General features: G+C 49.7%; 1 protein-coding gene across 1 annotated transcript; it reads right to left on the bottom strand.

Annotated features, from left to right (window-relative positions):
- Nucleotides 1-3,298: 3,298 nt before the first annotated feature.
- Nucleotides 3,299-4,749, bottom strand: CDK16 (cyclin dependent kinase 16). The gene has a single exon (XM_045195628.3). The coding sequence runs from the start codon at nucleotides 4,693-4,695 to the stop codon at nucleotides 3,307-3,309; it is 1,389 nt and encodes a 462-aa protein (XP_045051563.3). The 5' UTR covers nucleotides 4,696-4,749; the 3' UTR covers nucleotides 3,299-3,306.
- Nucleotides 4,750-19,947: the final 15,198 nt, after the last annotated feature.

Here is a 19,947-nt window from a genome sequence, read left to right on the forward strand (position 1 = left end):
CCTTCCCCATTTTTTGAAGAGCGGTTTGTGGAGGGAGGTTGAGTAGGTTCCTGAGTCTTAGCTGCTGCAAATGGCAGAGACCGTGTGGAATAAGGAGCGAAGCAGGCTTGGGAGTCCGCAGGCCTGGCTCGGTTTCTGGCTTTGCCTGGGAGGGCTGCGTGACCCCAGGCAGCTAGGCCTCCGAGCCCCCCCGGGAAAGGGCGGACATTAGGCAGGGTGGTGTTCAGCACCCCTTGCCGTTCTAATCTTCAGGATCACTCCCTGGCTGCTCCACTCAAGTCTCAAGATTTGGTGCCTCCTGAGCCTCCTTAAGTGACTACCTGTCACCACGGCAGGGAGGGTGGGGACGGGAAGGGGTGGAGCTCAGGAAGGGGCGGAGCTGGCTGTGGGCCGGGCCAGCCTTCCCAGCTGACTTGGAAAACACTGTGGGGTGGGCGGGGCAGCACTGACGTGCAGGACTGCTGGCTGCCGGTCATTGGTTGCTTCTCCCATGTAGAAGAGCTTTATTGGTGCTGTTATTATTCGAGCACACGGACACGGTGTAGAAAGAAATTCAGTTGGACAAGAGCGATCCCCCATCACCATCTTCAACACGTGGTCCTGAAGCTTCTGAGAGCCCGATGTAAATACGTAACCTGTGCGCTCTCCTGGGTGGCACTGCGGCTTGCGTTGTGTGTTCCGGCTCAGGGACTGCTGACATGGTGGTCACCAGGACTGTTACAGCAAAGGAGAGGAGGAGCCAGCTCCCGTCTTTGAGGACGGGCGGAGAGGCTGGCTGTCCCGGGTTGTACCAGGGTCCTGTCTTTCGGGCGCCAGGAGCCTTCGCAGTCTCTCCTGGTGCGGGTTGTGTGTGAATTTCAACCTGAAGGAACACTAGCCCCTGTGGTCGTTACTTTCATGTGTCAACTCGATGGGGGCTAAGGGATGCCCAGATGGCTGGGAAACATCATTTCTGGGTGTGCCTGGAAGAGATTAGTGTTTGAATCGATAAACTGAGTAAGAACCGTAGCCCTTCCAGTGAGGGTGGGCCTCGCCTAATCTGCTGAGGGCCCATGGAGAGCAAAACCCTGGAGGAAGGCGAAATTTGCCCTCTTTGCCGTAGCTGCGACGTTGGTGTTCTGCCCTTAGAGATCAGTGCTCCTGGTTCTCAGGCCTCCAAGCTGGGACTGAATTACACCTCTGGCTTTGCCGGTTTTCCAGCTCACAGGCAGCACAGTGCAGGGCTTCTTGGTCTCCATAATCATGTGAGCTGATTCCTTCAGTACGTCTCATATATAACACACACACACATATACATTTCCTATATAACCCTCATATGACACATGCATGTGTACATGTGTGTTACACGTAACACACACACACTTGCACTTCCTATTGGTTCTGTTTTCTGGGGAACCCCGATCCACACAGGCCTATCGGTACCTTTCCACCGAAGCACGTGTAAGAGGCTCAGAGCCTTGGAAAGCAAGCCTGAAAACAGTTTGGAGTTAGAACAAAGGGCAGAATCTCCATACATCGATGTTGCCTTCTTTCTTTTAAGAAACCTAAATGTTACAATCAGATGCCTTAGTGTGAAGAAATTAGAAAACAGATACATCTATAGAAAAAAAATAACAGCTTTCCTTTATTTAAAAATGTACTTAGTGTTTTATCAAAGAATATGTACACTTTTAATACACATATTTAAATAGCCTTTTTGGTTGGCTTGATGCTTGTCATTTGGAGATAGCCTGAGGTGACATGTCACCTCTTCCATTTCCTGGGACCCACATGTGAAGCCGCATTCATTCAGCCAGGCCCTCAGCACACGAAGATGAATACAATCTAGGTTCTTGCTTTGAAAGTTCTCATGGTATGTGAGGAGAATGTGGCCCCTCCTGAGTAATTATAGTACGGGATGGTGCATGCTAAAACTTAGAAATATACTGAGAAACATGGCAACAGAGAAGAAGTATGGTATAGATGTGAATTGGTACATTTTGAGGCCAGAGAAGTAATTTAGAACATCTTCCTGCTCAGGTGTTATTCCAGGTACACGCTATTTATCCCCGTTACGAGAGAACTTCAAGGATACTTGTGGGTGGATCTGTAGAGAGGGTGCTCCAACACTTACTCTCCATTGCTTAAGGCAGAGATGTGGGTGGTGACTCTCTGCAGGAGCCCTGCTTTGCTGGCCCTCCACCTCCCACGTGGAGGCCTTCTATGTGTCTGGGTGGGAGCATGTGTGTCTCACACTGGAGGGCAGCGATCCTGGCTTCATTTATGGTACCCGTCAGCCTGCAAGCCTTGTGCCTTTACTAAGCTGGGACAGACTCTGCTTGTACGCAGACTTCTTCCCTGTGAACCCCCAGACACATGTGGGAGATCAGCCCTATACCCAACCTCACTCATGCTGGAGGACAGGGCTGGGTGGGTGAGGGCTTTCTTCCATCTGTGGGAAAGTGCCTTTGCTGTGACGTCAATGTCGACACAGGGAAGTGCTATGCACTGACTTAGGCTAACTGGACACAGACCTTGAGACAAACAAACACTTGTGGAGGGCTTTTGCAGAGTGTTCTTAGGAAACACACCTGCGAGAAAATGAGACCGACGAACAGGCAGCAGGAGAACCTGAACAGCAGTGACGTTGCCTCTGAGGTTTCTCCCACAGAGAGCCCTGGAGCTGGGACAGACCTTCAGAGTTGTCACAGACTGAGGCAGGGGTGTGGCAGTGGTGTGTTCACGTCTGCCAGTCGCCGTTGGCCATGGGCTACCTCCTGGGAGGAAGAATAACCTTGGATGAACCAGTTCCCTCCAGCCAAGGACAATTCCTGGTGAGGGATGCAGCTTGAGCTACCAGCAGCAATATTCCCTCAGCAGGGGGCTGGAGGTTCAGAGAAAAGGGGGCCTGGGGAGACAACAACAGTATCCACTACAGTCCACCTTTTGTGCCTCTCAGATCTACTTACTTCCTGTATCTCTTCTAGAAACAGGTCCTTCAGGTTCAGATCAGTCTCATTTTCTAAGAATTGTCAGGTAAAGGATCAGTGGGGAAACCATGCCTCCTACTGCTACAGGGAAGAGAGAATATTGCTGATATTCTCTTTCTCTCTCTCTAAGGAGTGACAACAGCTTTGTCAGCACCTAGCAGACAGGCCAATGGGTGGGTTCACAGGCCAATGGACAGATGTTTGGACAGGCAGCAGGGGACATGTGGGCAGGTGGGCTTGAATTGGACAGCTAGGCAGGCAGGATGCAGCAGGTGGCTGACCTGGGAGGGGTGTAGCATCTCTCCAGCTGCTGTCCCCTGGGCCCTGGGTCTGCGGCTTAGAACTCAGTGTCCACCACATGGAGAGCTGGCCTGCCTGAGTCAGGCATCGACGAAGAGCGAAGGCTGGCCTCCATCTGTAGCTCGATCTCCTTTAGTGCAAATATGGAAGTAGTGTCAGGAAGTTTGTGGATCCGTTCCCCCAGACTGAGGAAGAACAGGTGTTTCATGGCATCCTCTGCGGAGATCCGGTTGCGACCTTCAAACTGCAGCAGCTTGGTGAGGAGATCAGCCCCATCGCTATCAAGTCGGGGTGCATGGCTCCAAAGGGCCTCCGCACGGTACCTGGGGTAGTTGCGTGCCTGGAACTCTCCGTTGGACAGGATGCCTGGCCACGTCTCCTCGGTCGGGGTTCCCAGGACGCGGAAGATGATGTGCAGCTGCTCCTCCACCACGGAGCCCGGGAAGAGGGGCTGGCCAGTGGCCATCTCGTAGAACACGCAGCCCACACCCCACATGTCAACGTGGGTGGAGTAGTGTGAGGACCCGAGCAGGAGGTCGGGGGGCCGGTACCACAGCGTCACCACCTCGTTGGAGTAGGTCTTCGTGAGAATGGACTTGGTCCGGGCCAGCCCAAAGTCGGCCAGCTTGAGCTCTCCTCTCTTGCTGATGAGCAAGTTCTGGGGGTGGAGGTCTCGGTGTAGCACGTTCTTCCGGTGACAGTAGGCCAGGCCACGGAGCAGCTGGAACAGGAAGAGTTTCACGTTGTGCCTGTTGATGATGGCCCCACAGTCGTCCAGGTACTGCTGCAGGTCCTTGTCCAGGAACTCAAAGACGAGGGTGAGGGAGTTCTCCATGTGGATAATGTCAAGGAGTGTGACTATGTTGGCGTGTTTGAGGTCCCTGAGCAGGGACATTTCCCAGATGGCGGTGCAGGGTAGCCCCTCTTCCTTTTCCAGTCGAATCTCCTTGAGTGCCACGAGGTCGTCTGTGAGCTTGCTTTTGCCTTTGTAAATGGTGGCCTGGGTTCCCTCACCCAGCTTGTCCAGCTTCGTGTAGGTCTCCAGTTTCCTCAAGCCAATCTCGGACAGGCTGAAGTGGTGGAGGAGGCGGCTGCGGGGCATGTCAAAGATGGGACTACTGAGGATCAGCTTCTCCAGGTAGCCCCGGGGAAGCAGGCTGTCAGCGGGTAGTGAGAGGTGCTTCTTGCTGTCAGGGATCTTGCGTAGGGGATGGTTGCGCATGCGCACCCTCACTGGTGCCTGCACCTCATCCGCGAATGTAGCTGAAACCTGGTCACTTACCCGGAGAGACCCCACCTTCAAGCCCTTGTGTACAATCTCTGGTGCAGAGCTGAGGGGTCCCGGTCCAGAGTAAAGTTTTTCAGAGGCGGCACACGTAGTGGCCTCTCCCAGGCCACTGCCACCACGACTGTCTTCTGGGCCCATCTGTTCAGGGGCACCATTGGGCTGGTCGCTACCGAGGCCCCCTTGGAGTGTGGTTGACAGCTTCATCCTCTCCAAGGCAACGGCTCTCACTAGAAGATCAGCACCTCCAGGGTAGATATCTGAAGGGTTAGGTAACGGCTGTCTCCTGAGGATCTGGAACACTAACGGTGGGGGCGCGCGAGCAATGTCAGTGCTGTGGGCCGCGGAGGGCCTGGGGCTCAGGGCTGAGGCTGGCGGGCTCAGGGCTGAGGCTGGAGGCCTCCTCCTCCTCCCCTCCTCCTCCGGTGTGTACCCAGGCGCCGCCCCAGTCGTCCTCTGACCCTGGCTGCTGGGCCCCGCCGCTGCGGGCGGAGGAGGAGGAGGCAGCGTCTGTCTCAGCCCACCTGGAACTTGACGGTCGACAGCGATTCGCTGGGCTGTGGGTACGGCAGGTTCGAATCCCAATGCTCGCGGAGTCGCGCGGATTCCAGGACCCAACAGCCTAGACCCAACCCCCGCGTGCTGTTCTGCGGTAGATCTCGAAGCCGTGACTGACAGTCATCATCTTCCTACTCCAACACCATCCTAGATACCCCCCACCTTTGCCTGATGTTTTTACTAGTCTAAGTGATTTCCCTTAGACAGACTGGGGTTGACCAGACGATTACCCCGAGGGGTCTGAGCCCCTGGTTACCAGGTTCTTCTTAGGACGTGGCTACTTTGTTAATTTACTGCTAAAACAAGGCATATGGGCACTGAGAGGTGCCCCAGTGGGTAAATTTAGTGCCAAAGAGATTCCTGCCTGCCTCCAGCAGCCCCATCTTTCCTCCTATGATTCCTTTCCATGCCTGTCGGGTTGGAGGAACCCAGGGACTGTTAGCAGATGCGGCTTAAAGTTTAATAGACTTGTGTGGAGACCCCGCATCAGAATGGTTCTTTGGGAACCAAGACATCCAGGCCCACGGAGCTGGGGTAGTAGGACGGGGAGCACAAATCCCCAGGAGGGATAGGGCTTGGTTTAGGTAAGCGGGGCCAGTCTTCCTCCCCCCGTTTAGTTTCCTGACTCTTGTATGCTACCCCTAGGGACACAGTAACACACAGTGGTCATTCATTCAGGATCCAAGGACATCGTCCTCAAGTTCCCGTCTCAGTTTCTTCTTTCAGACGCCACTGCACCCCCCTTTTAGGCTGGTAACCCCTGAGGGTGCAGTAGGTGCCTGGACCGGTAGATCCCTTGGTCAGAGGCTCACTGCCACTACTGCCCCCCCTTTTTTTGCCATTAAGTGGGTCCCTTGGCCTAAGGCCATGCTGGTTAGGGCTTTATGTCTGAAGATATCCCCTTTAATCCTCAGATAGCTGGGCTGACCAAAGCCCTGTAGTTAGACAAGGCAAGCTCATACTGGGCAATATGTTTATATTAGAGTGAATCACTACCCCTTTCAGGGTGAAAGGAGTTTAGAGTTTGCATCAAGGGCCTAATTATCTTGTCAAGGTGGTGTCAAAGCTGGGGCTCAGTTTCGACTTCTATGGCTAGAAGTTTGGCTGTTCAGTGGCAACAGCAGCTGCATCAGCCTTGGTGATGGGAGCAGCTCCTGTTGGGCATGTGCAGAGCTTCCTCCCTTCTACCATGGTTACCCTGCTCATATGCCTGTGGGATCTGAACTGGATTGTTGGGGGACATAACAAGTACTGGCTGATGTCAAAGGACCGAGCCATTCTGTCCACTTGGTTGTTTCGTGTCTCTCCCATTGTGGGGGCTCTTTGGTGGCTATTAATCTGTGATACTAAAATCTTCGCATTTTCTATCCATCCCTATTTGTCGGTCTCGATGACCTTCCTGAGACCTTGTTCCCAATCTTCCAGTCTGGCTCCTTTCAGGACTGTGGTCCAACTAGCCACTCCAATAAAGATGCCCTAAGTCTATGAATATGTTTACTTTGGGCCACGTCTCTCTCTGCAACACGGGAGGCAGGAGGCATCGCCCAGAGGGTGGATAATTGGGCAGAGTTCTCCTCATTGCGTTCTTTCAGGGTCACTCCTGAATGGTGCTGTAGTGCAAGAGCAGCCCACTTTCAGCTCCTGTAGACACACCAAGGTGGCTCATCCATATATCAAGCTCAGACCTTTCCTTCCTCCATTAGTGGGTATGAGGGAGCCCTCCCCTGATCTCTCAGCCCCAGCATTAGTATGACCTTTGAGACAGAGGCACCAGTACCATGATGTTATATGACGTGGGGGTTGAGGTTACCTGCTCATGCAGCTCACTTGCAACCAGAGGTCCTGCTCACACCCAGATGTACCTCTTCCACCTTATAAAGGGTTGATGTTGGGTTGGCCAGAACTTATGGCTTAGTGAGTATGTCAGAGCCCAGCTCATGAGGGACAGCTCTGGCCACATGGCCACTTGATGCCCACACTCATAGAGTCCATGTTTACTAGGGCCTTGTGGCAAACCAGGTCCTGCCTTCCACATGAGATATCCGTTGCAGATGGCATGGCCTTGCTCCAAAACCCTAAGTGTCACCTTGTGATTCTTTGGGGTACTTTCCATCAAATTTACTTGATGTCTTTTCCCAACACAGAAATGTCTAATACCACAAGGTCTGCTGGTTGTACGGTCAAAGAACAGGATGTTTGTGTCACATTCTGGACCTGAGGTAGAGCCCTTTCTAAGCATCACTTAAAGCTGGCCACCTTCCATATCACCTGGCAAGCGGGTCTGAGCAGTTTTCTAAGAATAGAAATACTGCCTCCAGCACCCAACGGGGCCTACCAAGCATAGTGCTCTTTTCTTAGTGGTGGGACTTGTGAAATGCAATAATTAGTCATTTGTTTGGGGGGTGCGGTATCCTTGTATGCCCCAGACCTTTGGATGCTAAAAATATTACTGCTGTGGCAAGACCCTGAAACCAGAGAGTTCACATACACCCTCTGGAGCCCATGTGCTTTACCAAAGCCCCCCATGTTTCTGCCCCTTCTCACTTACCTGCTCCAGTTAGCATGGTGTCACCAAGATGGTGGACTAATTTGATAATCTGCGGAATAGGTCAGCGTCTTTGGTCATGGAAGCCCTGGGGCAAAACTGTAACTGTATACTGTAATTCTCGGATGTGTACCGCTTTAGAGCCTCCTCGAGAAAGGGAGGGGAAGAATGCATTTGTCAGAGTGCTGCTGCCTGCAGATCACATACTGGAGTCTCTGTTAATCTGCTGTCGTCAAGGCACCACATCTGACCCAGTGGCTACAATCGAGGCTGCTCTTTGGACAGTCATCTACTGTCTTCCACCACGGTCTATTTGGTTTTTGAGATCCCAGCATTCCCATTGCTATCAGGAAGCCCCGTTCCGTAACAGCATCTCCTACTGCCAGTTCTCGCTGAAAGATGACAGACACCACCAGACATCTTCATGACACTGGTGTCCCTTCCCCAGCACATTCCTTATCCCTTTGGTAAGTGCAGAGTCCTTCTAGACTCCTGTGGAACACAGTTAACTGGCAGGTGTTCTGCCTGTATCCACCCGATTATGCCCATTTTTTCTGAGCCCTTCGGGCCTTTCTCCCATCACCCGCCCAGGAAGTTCTGGTGCATCTACTCAGCGTGGGCCGTTGCTTTTTCCAAGCTTCCAGGATTCAACCTGGCCATTTTTTTAGCATCTTCTAGAATTTTTGCCAAGGTGATAAATTCTGCCTTCCAACTTTGTTCCCACCCTTTTGTCCACCACCCTCTGTATTTTGTCCAATACACACATCTCACCTTCTCCTGCATGGACCACCCAGATTTTGGGCTCCTTTGGTGCATATCCCCTCTGTTCCCTTGGCTGGCTTTGTCACTGTCTCATGTTCTGACTGCGGTTTCTATTCACCTTGTTAACAGAAGCAAAGATTGGGGCAGGGATCTCAAAGGGTTCCAGCAGGGTCTTGTAAGGCACCTGACTCACCCGAGGCTTCTGTGTGACGCTTGGGCAAGGGAGTGCTCACTACCTCCTATCACGGGGTGGGGCTCTTCTGCAGGCTCTGCAGATTTGGGAGGAGCTGGGAGTTCAAAATTCTCAACCACATCAACCCAGACGACCACATCCTATGAGCCTCAGAGTCCCACTCCTTTCCTGTCAGACCTGCAGGCTGCGAGCCGGCCTCCTCTGTAGCTCTGCTGGATTAAGTTCTGAGCCCATTTCTTCTTGCTAATGGCCTTCTGCGGCCGGAGTTGAAAGTTTCCTTAAATGCTGCGAAGGAAATCCTTTTTTCATGTTTAGCATTGAACTGTCTGATTCATTTGTCTTCTGTGAGCCAATCAGTGGCGTTCAGCCACCTATTCCACGGCCATTCCAGTTTCCCTCCGTGCCTCTCCAGTGTTGGAGATCTTACCCAGCCAGTGCACCACTGTCCACTGGTGTCTGAACACATGTCACTGTGCTAGAAGATTTGCAGTTCTATCACTAACACAACCATAGACTATCCACGTTACAAGGACCACGAGAGATGGGGTCCGCACTGCCAGCTGGCCAAGGAGTTGTCACCTCCCACCTCCTGCTTTATAGTCGGCTTCCCAGGATCATTCCTTGTGCTAATTGGCTTATTGGGTTCCCTGGAGACAGACTATGAGGTGGAGAATTTTATTCAGGGTTCATTGGGGATTACTTTTGGGAGAAACATCTGTCAAAAAAATGTGAGAAAGGAAAGACTGTTAAGAAGGAGGAGGAGGAGGAGGAAGAGGAGGAGGAAGAGAAGAAACTGACCTCAAATGCAGTTTCCATTCAGGATCCAGCCATTCCATGGGAAGCTGTGAGCTAGGATGAGGTTCAGTATTTCCCCAGGTGGCAGGAGGGAAAAGGTGCTGAGCCTTTGATTTTCATATCAGCCCATCAGTGGCCACAGATTGTCTTTTGGGAGGGATGCCACTTTGGGAGGGCGATTTCTTTCAGCACAGAGCAGCTCCCAGGGAGGAAGCTGTGAACTGTTAGCAGCCAGGGATGGGATGGGATGGGATGGGATGAATCAGCTGTCTGAGGGGTCTGAGGGGACACTGATGTGTCCACTGCAGGCCCACTGTGCTCAAGCTTCCTGCTGAGCAACTGGGAAAGGACTGGGGTTAGGAAAAGTGAAGAGCCAAGAGAGTACATTGCTCGTGGCAATGTCAACATCTCACCTCTCTGAAATTATACCCAACATTATTCTGATTTATCCTGGGCAAGTTATTCAGCCTTTTTGTGCCTAAGTTTCTTCAACTGTACAATGAGATTACTAGGAAGTAAAGAACCTGAATTGATGTTTAGCATATGGTGAATTCTGGGAGAAAATGTTGCTGTTGTTACTGTTTTCATTGTCACTATTTTCAGCAATCCAGACTTGTCTTCCCGCTATGTTCCCTTCCTACCACCCTCTAACCTGGCCCTTGTCTACAGCTTTTCTCCTGCAGTGAAACTTCCACTCGCATCTTGCTGACACCCTCAGTCCTGAAAGGTGCCAAGAACCAGGCTTACACTGTTGCCCTTCCTAGACTCTCAGCCCTCATCAGCTTCTTGTAAAGCTACCTACACCCGTCCCATCCTCTGGAGGAGCAGACAGAGCATGTGCTTTTGATTCAAGGAGTCCAGGTTTAGTTCTCAGATCCTCCACTGACTTAAGCTGTGTGACAGTGGGTAACCCATCGATCGAGTCTGCGGATTGACTTTTTCAGCTGTAAGTTGGGGATAACAGCAACCTCTTCACAAGCTTGTCATGGAGATTAAATGTGACAACCAGGTGAAACTCTCAGCACATTGCCAGGCCCACTTTAGTTGCTCAACACACAGTAGCTATTGGATCTAGTGGCAATCCTAATATTATCTATCCATTGAGACATTTAATGCTCAATTTTTCAAAGCCAGCAGGGGATAGGAGTTTTCAGAAGCTTTCCTGACCTCCCTGTGCACATCTTCCCTCCCCTCCTCTCCCTCCTCCTGACGCCCACAGCGCAGAGCCATTTGATGTCTAGGCACCAATCCTCCTGCCACTTCTCTCCACGTTACCCTGCGTGCCAGTTAGGCTCTCCGAGTAAACTGTGCTCTGCTTGAGGGGAGAAACTCCTGTATTCCTCCTCACCTGACAGAAACGGGCACACGCCCTGTGCTCTCCAAGGATTTGTGAAATAGGTTAATAAATATGTATTTACGATTTTTAGTAACAGAGATGTCTCCAGTTCGCAGGTGGGGGGAATCTATAAGAGTCACGATGTTGATTTGGCAACTGTGACATAGAAATGCACTCAGTGGCCCTGGCTGGATGGCTCAGTTGGCCATTTCATGAACCAAAATGTTTTGGGTTTGATCCCTGGTTGGGGCGCGTATGGGAGGCAACTGATCGATGTTTCTCTCTCACCGATTTCTCCCCCCACCCCTCTCTCCTTCCTTCCCTCCCCCCACCCTTCTTCTCTGCCTAAAATCAATAAACATACCTCCTCAGGTGAAGATTTGGAAAAAAAATTGCATCTAGTGCACGTAAAGTATTATTTGGTGAAGTTTTTGTTTCAGTTTTGAATGCATGTCATGGTCTGGGTTGTGGTGTAAAAATATATTTCTTCCTGTGGACCAGACTAAAAAAAAGATAAAAGTTAGGAAAACACCAATGGGGTCCCAGTGCAGATGCTGAGTCCCCCTGGACAGAACTAGAGAAGACAGTGGGTGTGAGGGCCCCACTCAGAGAGGCTGCAACTGGGTTCAGCAAGGCTTTCCTGGTCTGGTGGGGATTAGACAAGACAGGTGTTCAAGGGAAAGAGGGATGCTCAGGGCCCAAACATAGTCGCTCACACGACTCACCGTCCAGGCACCGAGTGGGCCCTGCGGGTGCTTGGGGAACCTGCATGTGCCTTTCCCCCAGAAAGATGCAAAGCACTCAATGCCCTACAACTGAGCAAGATTTTCCTCTAGGGAGCCCTGTTTTCTCCAGAGCTTTAGATCATGATAGGAACGCAATTGCTTCTACTCTCTTTCCCCTCATTAACCTGAAAAGGTAACCTGGAATCATTAACCCTTGGGGATCTGGTGATAGTTTCTTGGTGCAGAATTTGTATACGCAGCTTGACAATTACTGAGGAGACCACAGGAGAAAATCCTTGAAATGGAAATTGCGCTGGAAGTTCTAGGACAGATGGCCTCCCATCTATCAGAGCTTTGAGATGAAGTTCCGTGTTCTTGGCCAAGAGGTTGGCGAGCAGCAAGTATGGTGTCAGTGGGAACGGCTGCCTTCACGTGGGTGTATGACACCCTCCCGAGTCTGGGTGATGAAGCTTGCCTCCTAGGGCCCTATTGTAAACAAACGCTTCCCACCCGCTTCCCGGACCCGGACCTGATGCCTGGCTGCCTGCTACTTGCACTCTGAAAGTACTTTAATTGGGAAGGTGAAATACGATGTTAAATGCCCTTTCTGTGCCTGGTAAAAGGCCCCCAAAGCTTAGCTTAACTGGAAGAGCTTGAATCAATAGTGCTAGCTCATTTTCTAATCACGGGGAATTTAATAATGATCAGGAAAGCCATTGTCAGCCTGATCTGTGGGACCATTAGGAGTTTAACTCTTGGAAAACAGCTTCCTGTCACACTTACATCCTGTTATCATATTAAATGTCACTCAGAAGGGTATTAAAATACTCCTTTAGAGAGAAAGTATTACAGAGGTTCTCTCAAAATTACTCTATATGCTGATGAGCTGGCTGCTGGGGGCTAGAGTTAAGGCCAGCCTGGAGGTGGGAAGGAGGGATTACTCTCTTCTTCCCAGAAAACACCGAAATCAGGGAGGGAGGCCGGCTGGGTGCCTCTAATTCAGGAAGTCCCTTGAGACACCTCAGTTTTGGACTTGGAAAATTTAGTTGTACCCGGCAGGGAAGAGCTCCATCCTGTGCTGGCTGGGGCCCTCTGGGACTCCTAAAAGGCAGGATGCACCCGCTGCAGCAGCTCAGCCCCATCCGTTCATTATCAGAGAGACCTGCGCTGGCCTCGCGGCATAGCCCAGCCACCTGCGCTCGTTCTGTGAGCTGAGGATTCAGTCCGGAGCACCCTGCAGCGGCTGGGTCTTCTGAGAACCAAACCTGATGCTGTTGTTTTAGGGAAGAAATTTTCAGAGAGAACCACTTAACTGTAGAGGGGTGTGGACAGCAGGGACTAAACAAAAATAAAGAAGAGGACCTGACTGAGAAGTTGGAGAAAGGGGAGGATCAGGACAGTCCCAAGAGCTCTTCCTGCCGACGCAGGAGGCTGCCGGCCCCTCTGCGAGAAGAGTTCTTCCAGCTGCTGCCCTCTGTACAGCGGAGGGAAACACGTGTGTCTGGCTCAGTGCGGCTTGTTCCTCGTAAACAAAAATTCCAGGATAAATTAAAAGAGTTTTACTTCAATATGATGTGCAAATCAGGGACGTACGAACTAAAGACATGTTCCAAAATGTAGGGGATAGGGCTGGTTGCAAGGAGCTGATGAACAAAGAGATGGGTTTCTATGGGAAACAAGACCACAAACTAATATCATTCATTTTTGGATTGGTGGGGGGCAACTGGACTCTTCAATGGTGGGCTGACTCAGTGGGCAGGCAAGTGGAGCGGTGAGCTGAGAACAATGGCTAACATATGATTAGGTTTGGTCAACGTCCAAGATCCCGCCCAGGCTGGCAGAACAAAAGCTTTTGAGTTACTTACCAAAAGCAACCAGCCAGCACGGAGAGACTGTTCGTCCTGCAGGCAGTCTCCAAGTCCAAGGGGCAGAGTCATGCTCTGTGAGCAGCCTCAGAGTTCAAAGTGCAGGATTTCAAATGTTGAGCCACAAATCATAATGTTCAAGTTCTTATAAGTTCTCAATATCGTGTTGTGCCCTCCTGTCATACACCGTCCCCCCCGTGCCTGGCCAGCTCCTGGGGCTGCTGGCCTCTGGAGTCCAGGGTCTTTCCCCAGGCACTGCCACTGAGCCCAGCAGAGTTGCAAAGTGAAGCCTGCTGCAAGCCTGTGTCACCGGCCCTGGGGGCCACATGCCCGCCTGGTACAAATGGAGATTCCCATTCCCACCATACTTGCTTCAGGGGTTGAGTCTTTTAGAATCATGCTTCACAGGTTTCAACCCCTCTGGCTTTTCCAGAAGGGGTTAGCCTTCCAATAAACTTATAACGCATGCAGAGCAGAGGTGGAAACGCTGATTTTATATATTTGGAAACTCAGACTAGAGATGGTAACTGGGCCCAGCTGGCGAGTGGCAGCCTGTGGCCAGGACCTGGCCTTGGGCCTCCTCCAGCCTGTGTATGGACCTGTGCAGACTGCCTGGGCTTGGTGCCGCGCACAAAGTGGACTGTGGATCAAGCTTGTCACCTACAAACTGAGTGACTGAGGGAACTGTCGCAATCCTTCCGGTACTCCCTTTCTCCTTCTGCAAGATGAGGACAATGTCTAATTTTGGGCTGAAATGTATGTAACATTTCTAGCATGAGGTCTGGCACTTTAAGCACTCAATGGAGTGATCGCTGATACGCTTCCTGAAAAACTACAAAAAAACGTATCTTTGAAGAAAATCGGAAACACAGAGGAATGAGGAAACACGACCAAGTTCTAACGCTGGGCTCTGTTGGAGATGGCTGCTTGGGGACATCAGAGTATGTCATTGTCACAGGCATGACAATGACATCTGGGTAGAAAGGGCCAGTGATCAAGTCACAGCACTTACCATGTACAGAAAAAGGCCAACCTTAGCCAAAGTCTGGGTTCAAGTTGCCTGCAGGCAGCCCGCACCCACCCCAGCCCCCGGGGCATCACCCAAGCTCGAGATAAATTATCAATGAGCAAAAAGTCCTTATTCTACCTTATCTTCTCAATTATCAGTGTTGATGAGAGGGAGCAGACCTATGGAAAACTCAAAGTAACAGTCAGACAAAGTGTCTTGTGTGCTGGTCATCTCCTCCAGGAAGCTCGAGAGGGGCCTGGTGTGGCTCTGGCCCCAGAACCTGAGTGCACGGTGGGCATTTGCTGACTGTTGAATGGGTTCATAAAGCAGACCCGGTCGGGCTACTCAAGATTCCACTACTTGGTATTGAATGCGTTCACCCAAATTGCAGGGTTAGGATCATAAAGACACGTGCAGTCAGTTCTCAATTATTTCCTCAGGTTTGTACTTGCTTCTGGATCATCTCTTAGCATCTCTCTTGCTGCTCACACTCTGCCCACTTTTCTCCCACTTTATATGTTTGCAGACTATAACCATGTCTAAGCAGAGACCAGTTAAAGGCAGACAATGTTGTGAAAGTCTTCACTCCAGAAAAAGCCTGCATCTTGAGAAAGATGGGGTGATTGGGAAAGTGGGGTCTGAGGTCGTCTGTGTATGGCCATCTCTTTGTTTTCTGTGGTTCTCAGAGACTGGTAACATTTCAGCGAGAGGCCCTGGCCACATGGCTCGGTTGCAGTGTCGCTCTGTGCACCAAAAGGTGGAGGGTTTGATTCCCCATCAGGGCACTTATGTAGGTTTTGCGTTAGATCCCCTGTCAGGAAGCCTACTGGAGGCAGCCGATCAATGTTTCTCTCTCACACTGATGCTTCTCTCTCTCTCTCCCTTCCTCTCTCTCTAAATCAGGGGTGTCAAACTCATTTTCACCGGGGGCCACAGCAGCCTTGAGGTTGCCTTCAAAGGGCCGAATATAATTTTAGGACTGTATAAGTGTAACTACTCCTTAACAGTTAAGCGAGAGCTCGGAGCTGCCGCTGGGTAGAAATGAGGTGCCAGGCTGGATAAAACAAGGTAGAGGGCTGGATTCGGCCCTTGAGCCCTGCGTTTGCCACCTGTGCTCTAAATCAATAAACCTATCTTTGAGTGAGGTTTTAAAAAAAATTAAAAAAAATGAAAATGAGAGGCAACCCTACTTCTTTAGACTCTTCCATGAATCTGTCCAGGGCCACAGTAATTGAAAGTAATTGGATTTTAGAGATAGTAACATTTATGCTAATGTGGGTATTGAGAGGAGACAATAGTGTGGGAGATAAGAACAAGCACCTGCCAGAGGTGGGGCAGGAGAATTTGCAGTATCAGCAGGAGAGACTGAGGAGCCCCCAGGGGGGAGCTCTGGGGTTGGGGATGAGGAACAGGAAGTGGTAAGGAAACTGGGATGGTTTAGAGAAACCAGAGAAGAGCAAGGTGGAGAAGGGGAAGTAGGAGGACCTTTTTGGATATTAATAATCATGTTAATAGTGCCAGGTGTTCCTTATTAAGTCCTTTCTCCATGCCGAGCACTGTGTGTTTTAAACTGATGTCATTTTTATCCTCACCACAAACTCATGGCGTGGGTAGGTTCTCAGAGACAGGTAAAATTGAAGCGACAGACTTCTGATAACTTGCCCCAGGGTGCTTGGCCAGCACATATGCAAAGCAAAGTACTCTTAACCTCTACTCTATGTCACCTGCCATTTGTCTAAGCTGGAAACAAAGGAGCAAAGGGGGCCAGGAGAAGTGAAATTCTGGAATAACTCTAAAGAGACTGACTTGTGCCTGGAGGAGGGACCTAGGACCAGAGAGAATAAAGACCTGATAACAGATAGTAAGCCCTTCACAGGAAAGAATGCTGACTTCGTAGGTTTGCCCCGGCTCCTCTTGCATGGCTGGTGGTCCACCTGGGGGTGAGGTGTGTGTGTGTGAGAGCATGTGTGTGTGCTGCGGGAATCCATGAACTCATGGTGGACTGCCTAAGTATGCGGCCAGCTGATCCTGCTGATGAAGCAAAGGTGAGCCGGGTGTGAGCGTGAAAACTGCCACCCTGCCTGGTCTGTAGGGAACCGCCCTCTGAAACCTGAGCTACACTGCTACCTGTACTGAGCTCGAAGGGGCACAGTGGAGAGGAGAGAGAGATGGGCAGAGAGGATGTGGTCTTGGAAGAGAAGCCCCAGGTCCGGGGAGTGGGGGCAGTAAGAGTGAGAGGGAGGCCTGGCTGTGCATGTCCTCCCTGGAGTCCTACACACCGTTGAGTCAGGGCCCTTGATGGTTAGGTGGCTGGAGCTGCCAGCCGCCTCGGGGAGAGACACCTGGGTCCCTAAGGCACACCAGCACTGCTTTGCGTGCAGCAGTGTCCTGTGGTGTGGAGACATTTCATGTATAGGTAGAGTTGGACTCAAATTAAGCTTAAATGTCCACTAGTTGAGTGACCTTAGGTAAGTCACTTGCCTCTCTAAACTCAAGTAGGGATACTGATACCTGTCTTTAAGTTCTCCCTGCCCACTGCAGACATTCCATGAAGGGGAGTCGGGTGGGGCTATGTGTAGATGTGCTTGCCCTGTGACCAGACTGGAGGGAGAGCATCTCATCCTGAGCCATGAGGGAATAGGTAACAGGTACTCTTGACAAGCAGGTATTCAATGGTATGAGAAGCCATTTAAATGGAAGCAGGAACAGAGGGCTTCTGCTGGCAGGGAGTAACTTCATTAGTGCTGTCACAGTGGCTGTTAACTGTCCCCATCTATCATTTGTTCAATACCCCAGCGAAATTAGCCGACTGCATATCACAGCAGAGCTCTGATGTGCCAGCCTCCCCTGAAAGCATCACGCTGTCTTCTGTTACACATTCTTGCCACTCTCCACCCCTTTTTACTGCCCATTAATAATAACCTTTCATTTGCATCATGGAACATTGAAGTCTTTGGCCAATTATGTGAAATTACAGGTCCTCTGTAGGTGCCCCTAGGTCATCGGGTACCTTCACTGTTGAAGCAGTGGGCTGGAGTGGATTTATATTTCAAACGTCACTTGACTTCTGCCCGGTTTTGGATGGAGCAGTGAAATTTCAGCTGGCACAGTGAGCTTCCACCTTTGGCTTCATAAACTGGCTCATGCCCAACCCGGATGAAAGTATAAAGTCAGTCTTGACAGATCCCTTTAAGGGATCCTTTTAGCTCATAAGCCATGAGGGGAATAGGACAACTTAGAGCACAAGAAACTTGCTCTTTTTACTCCTGGGGACTCTGCTGCAGCACTCATCGAGGTGGCCTTTGGCATGCCTCCTCCGGGAGAATTCTCATCCTGGAGAACTACGATTGCAATGGTTTTGATTCAGGAAAAGAATTTGCTTATACTTTTGAGTGTGACTAAATGTCTAGTAATTGTCTAGGAACTGGAATACAAAAGTAGGGGAAGCCAGCACTTATGGAACATTTATTACCAGCCAGGCATAGTGCTGGGCATTTATGTGAATTCTCACCTAGCCCTGACAAACAGGCATGAAAGCTGGCTTCACAAAGGTGGAAACTGAGGCACTGATAAGCCAAGAAAACAATCCAGGGTTGGAACTCGAGAGACCGTAACTTTTCTAAGTGCACTAGGAGGCAGTGTTGAGCAAACAGAGAAAAATGTCCTCGGGTCTTGGCTCTGCCCCATGTTAGCTGAGTTACGAGTGGAAAACCATTTATCCTCTCTGTGCACCGAATTTATCATCTGTATAATAAGGAGAGGAATACTGCTCAGCTCCAGGACTGTTATGAGATTAAATTAAACACCATAGCAGCCTCGGGCCTACAGAAGGTAATCAATGACTCTTAGGACTTTTTCTCTTTACGTGTGCTATCAGGGAGAAAGCTGAAAAAGTCTCAAAAGAGAAGTGAAGATATACTCATGTGAAAAAATTGGAAACATAAAAGCACTGAATTTCACAACACTATTTATTGATATTATGTAGTTTAAACGGCCTGGTATAGCACTTAGTAAAAAAAGCTTATCATTACGGCAATGCAGGGGTAGTGCAAATGCTAAAAGCAAGAAGAGTTAGACGAAGGAGAGATCAATACTGAAGTCATAACAAACGACAATCACCTCCCCTCTAAGATAGCTTTGATTTTTAAAAAATCTTTATTTTTTTAAATAGGCAATACATTCACGTGGCTCAAGTATCAAAAAGTTTAAAAGTTCACAAAGGGAAGCTTTCCCCACATTCCTTAAGTTTTAAGTCCTCGACACTCCTCCCCAGGGGCAAGCAGTGCAAGCAGCTTGCAGAAACACACTGTGTTTATAAGCACATACATATAAACAAGCTTTCTCACGCCTTACTGTGTTCTTTCTGGACTATTGTTTACATTGTTATTTTACTTACAAGATATTTTAGAGATAAATGCATATCAGTATTTACAGAACTTCTTTTCATTTTTATACCATCATAACATTCTATTGTATACATGCATTATAATTTATTAAATCCCTGTTGATGGGTATTGCATTTATTTTCAATATTTTTCTGCCAGTAAAAATGCTGAAGAGTCATATGTGTATCTCATTACACATGTGTGTGAGATAAACTAAAAGATAAACTCCTAGAACTTTGGGTCCAAGGCTTTGTGCATTTCTAATGTTGATGGATGTTGCCACAGCACCTCTGCAGAGGTGCTGACTCACCCTCCTCCCAGCTCTGCATGAGAGCACTTGCTTCCCTACAGCTTTTCCACCCCAATGTTTCTCAAAGCTTGGTTTCTACCAATGATAGATGGAAATGGTGTCTCAGAGTCATTTAAACACATATTTATCATGTTATGAGGGAGGTTGACCACCCAGTCCCATGCTTAAGAGCATATATTTATTTTTCTGGAAAATGTCTTGTGAACTTTCTCCTCTTTGCTATTGTGTTGTTTATACATCTTTTATGTGTTTCAATTATATTTCCCAGTTTGTCATTTGTCTTTTAAATTTGTATATTGTGTTTTTCCCCATGCAGATACCTTTGGTTTTTGCATAAACTTTAAATCTTTTAAATATGGTTATTTAATTCCTTGAATTGATTTAGAATTTTTCCAGTGTGGTTTGGGCCTGTGGTCCCCTTCCGCATTTCCCCCAACTGTGTAACGAAGAAGGCCCTGAAATGATTTTCCTGTCACTCCATGACCAGAGATAAGGGCCATCTACTGCTTTCCATACATTTTTCTTAATGCCAGGAGCTTATAGATATTCAGTGGATGAATGGAAGACTGGGTAAAAGGGTGAAGAAATGCCGAGTTGCTGAGTTCAGGCTCTGACCATGATACAGGAGTCCACAGAGCACAGAGACGAGATGCTTTTGGGTTCGATGTATCCTGGCAAGTGAGATCACAGTGCAGTATACAACGTCATCTCTTTGTGAGTGGCCACAAAACATCAGCAGCTATTGTACAGTAGGTAGAATAAAAGGAGATGGGGGGATAAAGAGTCAAGACAGAAACAACACAGAGTCTTCAGAACCTTGGACAGCGCCAAGGCATCCTCCCCTCCCCCCACCCCAACAGGACAAATCAAGAGTTTGGCAGTCCCCCCTTATCCACAGTTTCGCTCTCTG

The sequence above is a fragment of the Desmodus rotundus genome, chromosome 9, assembly GCF_022682495.2.
Source record: "Desmodus rotundus isolate HL8 chromosome 9, HLdesRot8A.1, whole genome shotgun sequence".
NCBI classification, from domain to species: Eukaryota; Metazoa; Chordata; class Mammalia; order Chiroptera; family Phyllostomidae; genus Desmodus; species Desmodus rotundus.